This window comes from Camelina sativa, chromosome 18 (genome assembly GCF_030686135.1).
Source record: "Camelina sativa cultivar CO46 ecotype springtype chromosome 18, ASM3068613v1".
NCBI lineage: Eukaryota > Viridiplantae > Streptophyta > Magnoliopsida > Brassicales > Brassicaceae > Camelina > Camelina sativa.
This window is the reverse complement of record NC_141897.1, coordinates 5,509,030-5,520,491: the sequence shown is the minus strand read 5'-3', so window position 1 is coordinate 5,520,491 and position 11,462 is coordinate 5,509,030. Positions and strand designations below refer to the sequence as shown.

General features: G+C 35.6%; 4 protein-coding genes across 4 annotated transcripts; 2 read left to right on the top strand and 2 right to left on the bottom strand.

Annotated features, from left to right (window-relative positions):
* LOC104760660 (outer envelope pore protein 24B, chloroplastic) lies at positions 1-1,373 on the top strand. The gene is made up of 3 exons (XM_010483619.3): positions 1-397; positions 584-940; positions 1,178-1,373. Exons 1-3 carry the CDS (start codon positions 194-196, stop codon positions 1,256-1,258), a joined length of 642 nt encoding a protein of 213 aa, XP_010481921.1. The 5' UTR covers positions 1-193; the 3' UTR covers positions 1,259-1,373.
* A 126-nt stretch (positions 1,374-1,499) lies between these two features.
* On the bottom strand, positions 1,500-5,006 carry LOC104760659 (COP9 signalosome complex subunit 4). The gene is made up of 13 exons (XM_010483618.3): positions 4,706-5,006; positions 4,463-4,614; positions 4,100-4,203; positions 3,951-4,011; positions 3,407-3,499; positions 3,223-3,323; positions 2,899-3,007; positions 2,764-2,808; positions 2,468-2,536; positions 2,283-2,374; positions 2,108-2,210; positions 1,935-1,994; positions 1,500-1,844 (listed from the first exon to the last, which is right to left on the bottom strand). The coding sequence occupies exons 1-13, from the start codon at positions 5,004-5,006 to the stop codon at positions 1,770-1,772; spliced, it is 1,365 nt and encodes a 454-aa protein (XP_010481920.2). The 3' UTR covers positions 1,500-1,769.
* A 2,323-nt stretch (positions 5,007-7,329) lies between these two features.
* LOC104760658 (thioredoxin H3) lies at positions 7,330-8,618 on the top strand. The gene is made up of 3 exons (XM_010483617.3): positions 7,330-7,482; positions 8,049-8,171; positions 8,276-8,618. The coding sequence occupies exons 1-3, from the start codon at positions 7,396-7,398 to the stop codon at positions 8,417-8,419; spliced, it is 354 nt and encodes a 117-aa protein (XP_010481919.1). The 5' UTR covers positions 7,330-7,395; the 3' UTR covers positions 8,420-8,618.
* A 549-nt stretch (positions 8,619-9,167) lies between these two features.
* On the bottom strand, positions 9,168-11,404 carry LOC104760657 (putative ubiquitin-conjugating enzyme E2 18). The gene is made up of 6 exons (XM_010483616.3): positions 11,071-11,404; positions 10,885-10,988; positions 10,670-10,772; positions 10,395-10,458; positions 9,698-9,786; positions 9,168-9,592 (listed from the first exon to the last, which is right to left on the bottom strand). Exons 1-6 carry the CDS (start codon positions 11,098-11,100, stop codon positions 9,497-9,499), a joined length of 486 nt encoding a protein of 161 aa, XP_010481918.1. The 5' UTR covers positions 11,101-11,404; the 3' UTR covers positions 9,168-9,496.
* Between the last annotated feature and the right edge of the window lie 58 nt (positions 11,405-11,462).

Here is an 11,462-nt window from a genome sequence, read left to right as displayed (position 1 = left end):
ATCATGTATGTTTTCTTAACACCTCCTCTACCAAAGCAAGGTTTTAAAGCCCCAAAGAGGCTAATTCGCACGTGCGAACGAGGAACACGCGAGCGGAGAAGAAAAAACACCGTGCCTTAGTTTCTTTTTTCTTTTTTTATCGTCTCCTCCTCTTTCGCCGCTCTCTCTCTCACCAAACCTCTGCTCTGCGAAAATGGCGATGAAGGCTTCTCTCAAAGGCAAGTACGATGCTGACAAGACCAGTGGAATCGGTTCAATCGCCTTTAACGCCGGCGATATTAAACTACGTGCAACTATGACCGATGCTACCCTCGTCGCCGGCCCTACTTTGAACGGCCTCTCTCTCGCCGTCGAAAAGCCTGGTTCCTTCATCGTCGAGTACAACGTCCCTAAGAAGGTCAAATCCTTGCTTCTCCCCTTTCAATTAAGTCAAAGTTCCTTTATTTTTCAATTGATTGCTTCAAATCAGTTTAATTTCTGAAGAATTGATACACAATCAAAACAATTGCAGTAGAACTAAGAGTTTTAGGGTTTAGGGTTTGGTGTAATCTGATTTGGTCTGTGTGTGTTTTGGGGTTAACAGGATGTTAGGTTTCAGTTCATGAACACAGTAAGGATTGCTGAGAAGCCTTTGAATTTGACTTACATTCATAGCAGAGCAGATAACAGAACAATTCTCGATGGGAGTCTTTTGATTGATTCTGCAAACAAACTCTCTGCTAACTACATGGTTGGCACTAACAACTGTAAGCTTAAGTATTCTTATGCTCATGATGGGTTAGCTACCTTTGAGCCGTGCTATGACTTGGCGAAAAATACATGGGATTTCGCGGTTTCTCGGAGGTTTTACAGTGGTGACACTGTCAAGGCAACTTATCAGACGTCTAGTAAGTTGCTTGGTATGGAATGGTCGAAGAACACCAAAACAAGTGGATTCAAGGTATATATTGTTAGCTATCTTTGTTCTTTAAAGTTAAATGGTGATATCAGTGACTTATAACCTTATAAACAAACGATTAGATTGTTTGGCATGTAAAATAAGGTTTATGTTCATCATAATTAACGATTACATTCTTTTGTGTATTGGCATATCATATTTAGACATTGAGTTTTTTGCTTTCTTCCAAGCAACAACTATCTAGTTAAGCTTTATGGATTTTTCTTCTTGTTTCGACAGGTATGTGCATCTGTGAATCTGGCGGACGAAGTGAAAAACCCGAAATTGACTGCAGAAACTACATGGAACCTCGAAATGTAGTCTCCTTTTTTCACACACTTACCCGAGTTTCACTTCACATTGTTATGCTCATTATAATTACTAGCAGTTCTTCTTCGTCCATTATCTTTATAATGATTTCTAAAAATTTGCAATAGTTTTGTTGGTTCACGAATTAATCTTCAAGCAAGTAAACATCTAGAAGATTTAACAACTAAATGGACCAATATGTTAAAAGTAAATACTATTTTCATCATTCTCTTGCACCAAAAAGCTTCATATATGCATAAAATAATTTGTTCTGAGGTAATAATGTACCCTGAACAACCTCCTTTTTAACTTTCTTTCTTAAAAGCGTCTTTCAATGCTCATTCTTTTCCTCTGTATCAATTAACCTAAAGGCATAGAAATGAATTTGCAAGAAAGCAAATGAGGTGAAATAACTGTCCAGAAAACATAGCAATTTGGCAAAAACTTAGGTATGAGACTCGATCTGTTGGGCTCGACTAATACAAATTAATCATCACGAGACGGTCTCACTGCTTGGAATCAATCAGACAGGAACAGGCAGGCCTTTCTTTGCCATGCCATCCAGAATATCATTGAGAGCTTGGCATAATCCCGATATCTGCACAAATTCCACTTTTCATTATATTCCACACCAATAAAACAAACAGACATATATAGCTGCTCTAAAGAGAGGGAAGGGGGAGAGAACCTGTTGATCCCATTGTTGTAGTTCCTCAATGTCATCCTCAAAATGTATCACAGCCTCCTCCTGGACAGTAACATAACATATTTAGACACCACCTTAATAATCAACAATAACAAGATTTCTCTTCAGGGCTTTGCTTACAAAGCTCAACCGACAGTAATTTTGATTGCTTATACCTGATCTATGGAACCTCTCATTCTGTCTTGACCAATCATATTAGCTGCTATCTTCTCCGCCTTTCTTGGATCAATCCCCAGCAGAGTTCCCAGTTCATCAAACCTAAGGTACAAATAGTTTAGAAAAACAAACAAGTCTCAGAAACACAAACAAGATAAATTCTACATCTCATACCTTATGTTTGTGTAGAGTTTGCTTGCACTTAGAAGGTTATGCTCAATCATAGCACGTTCAAGAACAGTGGATTTGTCAGGCAAAGACGCTTTCTGTTGAATATCAACAACGTATAATCCTGTTATGAACCTACCAAGACCGATGATATCCAAAAACTACATCTAAATCTTAATAACAGTCCATACCTGATGTGGCCTTAGTTCTTCTGAAAAAGCATCAATCTCTGGTCTCCTTAAAATCCTTTCCAGATACACCTGGAAAGTTACATAAAAAATAATAAAGTTAGCATGCAATTCTGACCAAGCTTCTATACGCTATCATGATTTTTTTTTTTTTTTTTTTTTATGAATCAAATCTAATAAACATCACACTGGCTTAAGCAGGAGTAATACGTGAGTTCAAGCAATACTATATCCACATGCATGCAATGTATGTCTGTCTACTGGAGGAAACAAGATTTGTATGTAATAAGAGATAGAACCTTCTGCAGGATAGGATAAATCTTCAGCTTGGAGCAACGCTCATCCTGTTAATAAAAAGATATTGAGAAAGATATAGAAAACGATAAATAAGCAAGCAAGAAATAGCATTCTATTAATAATCCAAAGGGAATTACTTTATATAAAGTTGCAAGAACACGAGATCGCTGAGGACCAGCTCCAGCTAATATGGTACATGTGACAGCAGCGGATAGGGCCTGCTCTAAAGCATTCTCATCAATCTCTCTGAAAATATTATAAAAACCTTAGAACCGTATTAGAATAACGAGATATAAACGTATTGGAGAGAGAAAAGAGGAGGACAATTCAATCACACTGCGAAAGTGTCCAAAGAAGGATACACGATTGATTAACCGTTATATCCATTCGAACTGGAAACCAACAGAGGAGAAATTTGAAAAGGAAAAGATGTAGCAGAAAGATAAAGTCGGTTCATTTACTCATCCCCTATTTGGCGTTGCTCTATCTGGGAGATGCCGTAATACCGAAGTGCAGCCTCAAGAAACTTTCTTTTCATGTCCAAAATTCTAGCATAGCAGACCTGAAACAGAAATATATTAAATCTTGAAAAGGAGTGCTCCTTAATCACCCAGCAAATAAATTCTTAGTTTAAGGAGGTCCAACCTTGTACTGCAAATTCAAAACTTCATTCTGACTACTGCTCACTAAGAAAGAAGCTTTATTTATGAAAGCCTCTGCATTTACAGCATCATCATCCTGCAAAATATTCAAAACACCAATGTATTTGAGAACAAAAAAAAATCTAACTAATGTATATATACAACCCTGGTAGCCTCAATTTACTCTTTAGAAGCAAATAAACAAGTCATATTGTGAAGAAGAATAAAGTCATTTACACAGTCGAGACTCCTAGTTTCATGCTTAGATCTGTTCAAGAGACTAGTTAAGTTTGAATAAAATATCTCTAGAAAAATGTCCAAACATTTGAAGTCTGAATCAACAAATGGTTTCTTTTGAGCTTTTAAGATCTAACTTCTGTAACTGTAAAGAAGTGCAGCCACATAAGGAAACAAGACCAATTAGCTATAAACCATTACTACGATGCGAAAGTCCATCTCATAACTAGAGATAACAGATTTACATGCCTACAAATTAAGGAAAAGGAGACAATCTATCTTGCATATGTACATGGAAGGGAAAGACAAACCTCGAGATACAAACGAGCAATTTGGATACACTTTGAGAGCTTGAAGTTTTCATCAACGGCCCTAATACAGAATACCACAAATCCAAAATTAAGTAACAAAAAAGAACATAAAGAGGAAATTAAAGAAAATTCAGCTCACTGCAACACACCTCATTCCAGAGTCCAGATCAATGCCACTCAACATCTGCGCTGCTTTAGTCCATTCCTGCTCTGATTCATACAAACCCGCAAGTTTTTCTCTAATAACAAGTGCCTGCAAATACACCCAAAAACAGTTTCCTCTCTTAACATACAAAGATTGTAAAACAACACAATGTACATTGTCTCCGTTATCCCAAAACAATAGCATCCTTAGTAAAAAACAAACATCTCAAAGTAACTTTCACTGTAGATTCCAAACACCATACCAATACAATAGCAAACGTCTCTCTCTACATACTTCTCGACTTAGACTAATTAGGGTTTAGAAAAGTACACGACTGCTACGGATGCACAAGAAAGAGTAAACAAACCTGTTCCTCAAAGGAAACAACTCTGGGCTGAATCTGAGTAAGTGTAAACTGAGCAATCTCCTTCTGCGTCTCTGGTTCTAATCTCCCAAGCTCTTGTGCAAAGGATTGCAAAAGCTGCCTCGAAACCACCAACGGGACATCATCGGAAAGAACTGGAAAATTTTTACCAAATTGTCACGAAACATAAATCAAAATCGAACTAGAGTTTCTAACATAGATGAGGAAGATGAGAGAAACTATTACTGTGGTCGATGAATCGTTGGGCTTGGAGAAGATCGTTAGATGAAAGAACAGAGGAGAGGATGAGTTTGTACTGTTCGATCTTCTGGCGTTGGTCACCGATTGCAGAAGCGTTCGTCAGAGCTTCATCCATGGCTTCGCTTTCGGCAATTTCTTCTCTCCCGCTTCGATTGAAAACCCTAAGAAACCTTGAAAGGGTTTGATTTGTTTCTCTCGCTTTTTTTTTTTTCTTTTTTTTTTTGGGTCTCTCGTTTCTGGTTTTATATGAGGAAAATAAAATAAAATCACAACTCACACAAGGCATTTAGTAAAAAAAAAAATAGTATTAAAGCATAAAAATACTAGAATTTTTGGTAGTTAATAATTACTAGAATTGGCTGTCAAAAAAATAAACAAAAATAAATAATAGAATTGTGAAATTGTGATGGTAAAATTAACCAAAATTACGGTAGATCAAAATTTTTAACAAATTACAATTTTTGTAAGTTATTATTCGTTAGTGAGGGCAAGTTTCTACACAAACAATAAAAACATCTCAAGGTTTGAAAAAACATGATGATTGATGAGGATGTATTTTACGACGACATTTTAATCCTCTCAGTCAGAAAAAAAAAAAAAGGTAAGAAGAAGGAGAGATGACAATTATCGTGACACTAGCAAACCATGTCAAAAATAGATTATTTATAGTGTTTGAGAGTTTAGAGAACAATTTATAATAGAAAACGTATGAAAAGATCATTGTTTGAAGTAAAAGATCACCACTCTTTATACAAGCAAAAATTAAATGAAGGGAAAATATATTTTATCTTAGGTGGAGTTTATGGTGATCTAATTCGAGAACATCTATCTAAAAGTGTTGTGATAATTGTAAACTTCAACGAAATTATGTTTTTGGGAAAGAAAAAAAAAGGCTCAATTCTATGTTGTGCGAAACTTTTTGAACGGTAAACATCTCATTCACAGAAAACAAATTGTCGTAGTATAGATAGATCTCATGATAATAATCTAATTTCTGGTAGCTTGGAAAAATTGTCATAGGATGATTTTCTTATGCTCTGGGTGTTTTATCTTCGGATGTCTTTTTAATATGTCTTGTGAGAGTTTTACCTTGATTTGTAACAACTCCACATTATTCTCTTCATTTGGCTTGTTCATCTTCCACTGAATCTCTCTTGTTTGGCACTACAAGATCCATTCATTATATAAACATGCATGATGCAATAGCCACACAAGGTTCCTCCCTTCTCCAATCGTCCAAGCTTTTTTTTCTTTTTTCTTTTGTTAGCTAAAATTTTTTTTTTCCCCTTGTTCTTGTATACAAAAATCATGTCACTAACTATTGTATATGGTGAAAAATAAGATAGTCAAAATAAATAAATTATGTTCCGTCAACATGATCAAATCTTAAGCTAACAATTCTCCATGGGAAGATTCAATCTTATCATATAAAATTCAATCTTTACGAACTAAAACGAAAATGAAACCATCTAAAATTTAATATTAACTCGTAAATGATACTCATATATCTTCTTTTTCACCCCCATCCTTCAAGCAACAAAAACGGTTTTGAAGTATTTGCATGATTTCAAAATTAAGTAAGCACATTAGTGAAATTCATTGTTACTAACCTATAATTAAAATTGCATCTTTCACTAGGCGGAGATGGCTTTGGTGGAGGAAGAGAAGAAAATAAAAATGTGTTTCAGAAAGATTTGAGTGAACGAGATTTTCAGCAAAAACGATGGTTGCTCAATGTGAAGTCGCAAAAACACCATCCTTGTCCACCTTCATCGCCAGATAATGCGGCGTCGTCTAAATTCTCCTCAGATGTATCATCATCTTCTTCTTCTTCTTCATTTCCCTCTTTTTCCTTCACGTTATAACAGCCAACGTCTTCATCATATGCTGAATCTCCACCTTATACTATCCAGCTTGATTAATTAGCAAAACAAAAGAAAAACTAACGACAGTCCACGATACGTTGGTTTACTAAATGACGTTTTGTTTTTACAGTTAGTTTTATAGTGACGCTAACCCATGAAAAAAATGACGTTAAGTGCCGCATTTTTTGTAGTGGTCTCTATGCGCACTATATCTTAACGAATATGAGCTAAAAAGATAACAATCATATAAGTTTTATATAACTTATTTACTATAATAAAATAATTTAATATTTATAAAATAGTAACAATCATATAATTTTTTTTGTGTGTAGAACATAGAGATTCGTTTCTTATTTTATTTCTCAAATAAAATAAGAAAACTACCAATCATATTCATTGTACAAACCAAAAAGGCAAAAAACTAATAATATACCCACGACAAGTCTCACAAAATTCGTCTATTTTTTCCCAATGTGCGTACATTACACGCGTCTCTAGAGGCAGCATCCGATCTGTATTCTTCAATGTCAACCGTTAGATCTCTCAATCCCCGCATCCAATTCCACCGCGTGGTCTTTTTGGTCCATTTTTATATTATTATTATTATTATTCCAATTTAAAACTAATAATAATAATAATAATAAATAAAAAAAGGCATAAATGGAAATGGTAGTAAGATTCTCTCCGCCTCCTCCTTCCTCTCTATAAGAACCGACACTGCTGAGACGGAAGAAGAAAAAACGCACAACACTCACCAAGTCCAAATCTCATAAACACACCGAAGAAGCAAAACTAAAAATAAAAAAAAAAATGGCCGCAGAAGGAGAAGTGATCGCTTGCCACAACGTCGAGGAATGGAACGAGAAGCTTAAGACCGCCTCCGAATCCAAGAAACTGGTACCTTCCTCTCCGATCCACTTCTTCTCGGATCCGATCTCGTGTTTTTGAGATTCAGGATTTAGGGTTTCTTTGTAATGTTTCAGTTTTGATCTGTTACGTTTCTTGATTTTTGGGGCTTTTCGATTCGACTTGTGGTTTTGGGTTTGAATTTAACCTCCAGAATCGAATTTTATGAGTTCCGTATTCTGAAATTTATGAATCCTAATAGTTCGATTGGATGTTTAAGAACTGAAGATCTCAGAAAATAAGAAACCCTAACAAGTTCCATAGATAATGATGATATGTTGTGTGAAGCTCTCAACTATGCAAACTCAGTTCGATTTAGTTACCTTAACCCGTTTTGTATATATATGTTTGTATTTTCTGTCGATTTACTTCCATTGGAAGTCTAGAAACTTAATTAAGTAGATGGAAATGGTACCAGTTTCAATAGGAAATCGCAAATTCTGTGAAAAGAACACATTTGTTTATATTATATCAACCTGTGTTTGTTTGTATTCACCAATGATTTTTTAGCTTCGTTTTTGTTCTAAATCTTGGTTTTTGTGGGATTATTGACGTAGATTGTGATTGACTTCACTGCAACATGGTGCCCACCTTGCCGTTTCATTGCACCCATCTTTGCCGAGTTGGCCAAGAAGCACCTTAACGTTGTGTTCTTCAAGGTCGATGTTGACGAATTGAACGTGAGTTTCCCAATCATCAATCTTACAATAACAGTCAAATATCCGAGCTTTGTATTACTACTAACCTCTGGTCTCTTTAACTTGCTTTTTGGTGTTTCGTGCAGACTGTTGCTAAGGATTTTGACGTTCAGGCAATGCCGACGTTTATCTTCATGAAAGAAGGAGTGGTCGTTGATACAGTGGTTGGAGCTGCGAAAGAAGAGATCCTTGCCAAGCTCGAAAAGCACACGGCCGTTGCTGCTGCTTGATTCGCTTTTTTCTCTCTCTACCTATTCTGCTGATATGTTTGGTGTTTAATAAGTTCACCAGAGTGTTTGACCTTAATTGTGCTCTTTGTGTGGTGAATAAGTGTTGCAAACTTGATAACTAGCAGCTTTGCTAATTGTTCGTTCATGTTATCTTTTACTCTTGAGATTGTGTTGCTATGTTAGAGTTCAGTTCTCGGTTTCCATCGTTTTCATTTAATCAGACTTTTCTACAACTCATTTAATTTAGCAGTCTTAATCATGATATGTTTATGCAAGCCTTGGATCACCTTAAAGATGAGGCGTGGTTTGGGCCCCAACTGTTCTTCCCAGGTCAACATAATCCAACTTCTTTTTCTATTGGTGGGTCTGTACAAAATAGTGTACCTACCAGCTGTGACTCTACCATACCAGGGTGGGGTACAACCGAAAACAAAACACAACTTGTTTTGGACCCGGGAACGTGACCATGTCTAGTCTCACCAAAAGAGAACCTAATAATGTTCCTTTGTGTAGGATTCTATTGTCACAACAGATCCGGATGTTTGGCCAGCTTTTGTAATTGCCTTCCGGGAGCTTTGATAACATTTTCAGAGTTTCATCTTACTTACCATGGAAAGCTCAATAGAATGTATTCTTTCTTCTTTCTAGGGGTTATTGAAATGGGTTTCTTCTTACTTAGTATTCAATTCTTTATTTGTTTGATTGATACAGCAAATGTATTGAAATGGGTTCATGCCAGAAAAAGAAATGAGTTGGAAACTTGAAACATTTTCAAAGGTGAAAAATTTGGCCATCAAACGAGTTAAAATCCGTCTCCTGCACCAACTTAAGTTGGCATCGCCAGAATACAATTTTTTTTGCCTAAAATCTCGGTTACCTCAGAGAGGAGAAAAGCACAAGGTGTTAATTCAGACACTGAAACATTTCAGATGTCATTTATACATAATAATCCGTACAAAAAAAAAAAAAAGAGAGATAGTGGAGGCCATGAGGAATTTCAATTAGTATTATCGGTCTTGGGAAATTATATAAACCTCTTTAGTAAAATAAAAGGAGACATCTCGTAGGTCATCATTATCAAACCTTGTCGTCATGGAACCACCACCTTGTCTCTTTAGGAGATCTCCCGTTCTTGCAGTTCTTCACGTATCGATCATTATCAGCCGGACGTTGCTGAGAATAGATATAGACAATTACACATAGATAAGAGTTGTGTCAATGGGTCAAAATGTTCAGTTTTTCATAATACAAAGTGTGAAGAGTTCTAAATGTGTAAACCTTTTCAGGTGAACTCGATAGCATAGAGAGAATGCTGATGCAGACTGAACTCACTGTCATTGCTGGAGACCAGGAGTCATACAGAATATCTGCAAAACGGAGTAAGAGAGAATGTCAAATTGACCGCATATTGTATTGTAACATATTGTTTAAGTTCTTTTTGATTTGGAAAAACAGAAAAAATGAAAATGAAAACATATATAATGTGCAAGGGATATTGTTTCTGCTCATTCAAAGAGGAAAAAAGACTGCACAACTTAACCGACCAAAAGAAAAGTTCAATGTCACTAGTAATTCATAGGCAAAGATTCTGATTTTGCTAAGTAATCTAGTATACGGTGTTTTATAATACAATCACATCCTCACTTCATGTTTTGCAACACTAATTTGAGCATCAGACTGACTGATTTAACAATGTTGATATAGTATTTGATGATACTGCATCTCTTTAAACCACATTACAATCCATGAGCAACCAAAACATGTATGCATCATTCGTTTTATGTATGCAAACTATTTTTTGACTGACATGTTCATCATAGAATAAGACTAATCAAGACAAAAAACTTTTCCTCTGGGAAAATCACACACAGCAGAAGAGAGATACACACACACACAACTTGAGTTAGCATTTCAGAAGAGACCAAAAAAAACAAGAGCACATGCAGAGAGTAAAGAAACAATTGAGTAACATTACCTAAACAAATATGTCCATTGCTGTAAATATGAGGATGTAGCGGTGCTGGTGGAACAAAGATCACCTGCTCAAACACCAAAACACATCAAAATCACAACAAAACACAAAACCAAACAGTAAAATATCACTATCTCAAACTATATATCTGATTTGAAAAAAAAAAACATGCAAAAACACTCTTGGTTTTAGTCAATCAAGCCCAAAATTAAACAAATTTGTAGAAAAACCCTTAAACCAAAATCAACAAAGTCCAGACAAATGCAATGTAAACTTGCCTGAGGAGCTTCCATAGGGTAATGTTGAGGAAACTCAACCTGAAGATTATAAGTCTCATTAGCGTAAAGCGTACCAGGTGCTCCTGTTACCTCTATTATCCATCTTTTTTTTTTTTAACATCACACAAACACACAACGAATCAGAAAATCTCAAAAAAAAAAAAAAAAAAAAATCAGAAAATGAAAGATTTGAAGAAAAAAAAAATCAAAATTACTTTTGAAGATTATCAGTAACTCTATGCTTAAACCCAGTCGGTGGATTTACTTGCCACTCAGATAACTCTTTCTGTAACCTATTACAAGCGATCTTGCTTAACGCCTACGAAAAACCAACAAAAAAATAATCAGAAAACCTAAATCGGGATAATCAAATACATAAGAGTGAGAATCTAAAGAAGAACCTTGCGTGAAGGAGATGAAGAGCTTGTCATGGCGGAGACAGAGAGAGAGAGAGAGAGAAGAGACGAAGACGACAGAGAGAGGTTTGCTTAGGCTTTTCTATGGATCTTTCCCCTTTACTCTCTTTTTTTCGAATATTAAAAAAAAATCATAAAGTGGAAAATAAAAAATAATTTTTCGGGGTAAGGAAAGGGCACACGTGAAGGAGTCAAAATTACAAAAATAACCATTTTCATCCAACGGCTCTTAATGCTTCACACGTGTCGTAAATCTTTCACTGACTCCACGCACATTGAAGAGTCGATTTTTATTTATTTTTTTTTTCCTATATAACATATAGTTTTGTAACAAAGATTCTTCTTCTATGGCTTACGAAAGTCGTACGATCGCAAGT

Excerpts from the sequence above, each read along its gene's own strand:
- LOC104760660 (XM_010483619.3), top strand. The coding sequence starts at position 194 with ATGGCGATGAAGGCTTCTCTCAAAGGCAAGTACGATGCTGACAAGACC. Across the intron at positions 398-583 it reads AGTACAACGTCCCTAAGAAG|GATGTTAGGTTTCAGTTCAT; the intron begins GTCAAATCCTTG and ends TGGGGTTAACAG. Across the intron at positions 941-1,177 it reads CCAAAACAAGTGGATTCAAG|GTATGTGCATCTGTGAATCT; the intron begins GTATATATTGTT and ends TTGTTTCGACAG.
- LOC104760659 (XM_010483618.3), bottom strand. The coding sequence starts at position 5,006 with ATGCCTTGTGTGAGTTGTGATTTTATTTTATTTTCCTCATATAAAACC. Across the intron at positions 4,615-4,705 it reads CCAACGATTCATCGACCACA|TTCTTTCCGATGATGTCCCG; the intron begins GTAATAGTTTCT and ends AAAATTTTCCAG. Across the intron at positions 2,537-2,763 it reads TTTATCCTATCCTGCAGAAG|GTGTATCTGGAAAGGATTTT; the intron begins GTTCTATCTCTT and ends GTAACTTTCCAG.
- LOC104760658 (XM_010483617.3), top strand. The coding sequence starts at position 7,396 with ATGGCCGCAGAAGGAGAAGTGATCGCTTGCCACAACGTCGAGGAATGG. Across the intron at positions 7,483-8,048 it reads CCTCCGAATCCAAGAAACTG|ATTGTGATTGACTTCACTGC; the intron begins GTACCTTCCTCT and ends TTATTGACGTAG. Across the intron at positions 8,172-8,275 it reads TCGATGTTGACGAATTGAAC|ACTGTTGCTAAGGATTTTGA; the intron begins GTGAGTTTCCCA and ends TGTTTCGTGCAG.
- LOC104760657 (XM_010483616.3), bottom strand. The coding sequence starts at position 11,100 with ATGACAAGCTCTTCATCTCCTTCACGCAAG. Across the intron at positions 10,989-11,070 it reads CTTCATCTCCTTCACGCAAG|GCGTTAAGCAAGATCGCTTG; the intron begins GTTCTTCTTTAG and ends GGTTTTTCGTAG. Across the intron at positions 9,787-10,394 it reads CAATGGACATATTTGTTTAG|ATATTCTGTATGACTCCTGG; the intron begins GTAATGTTACTC and ends TCCGTTTTGCAG.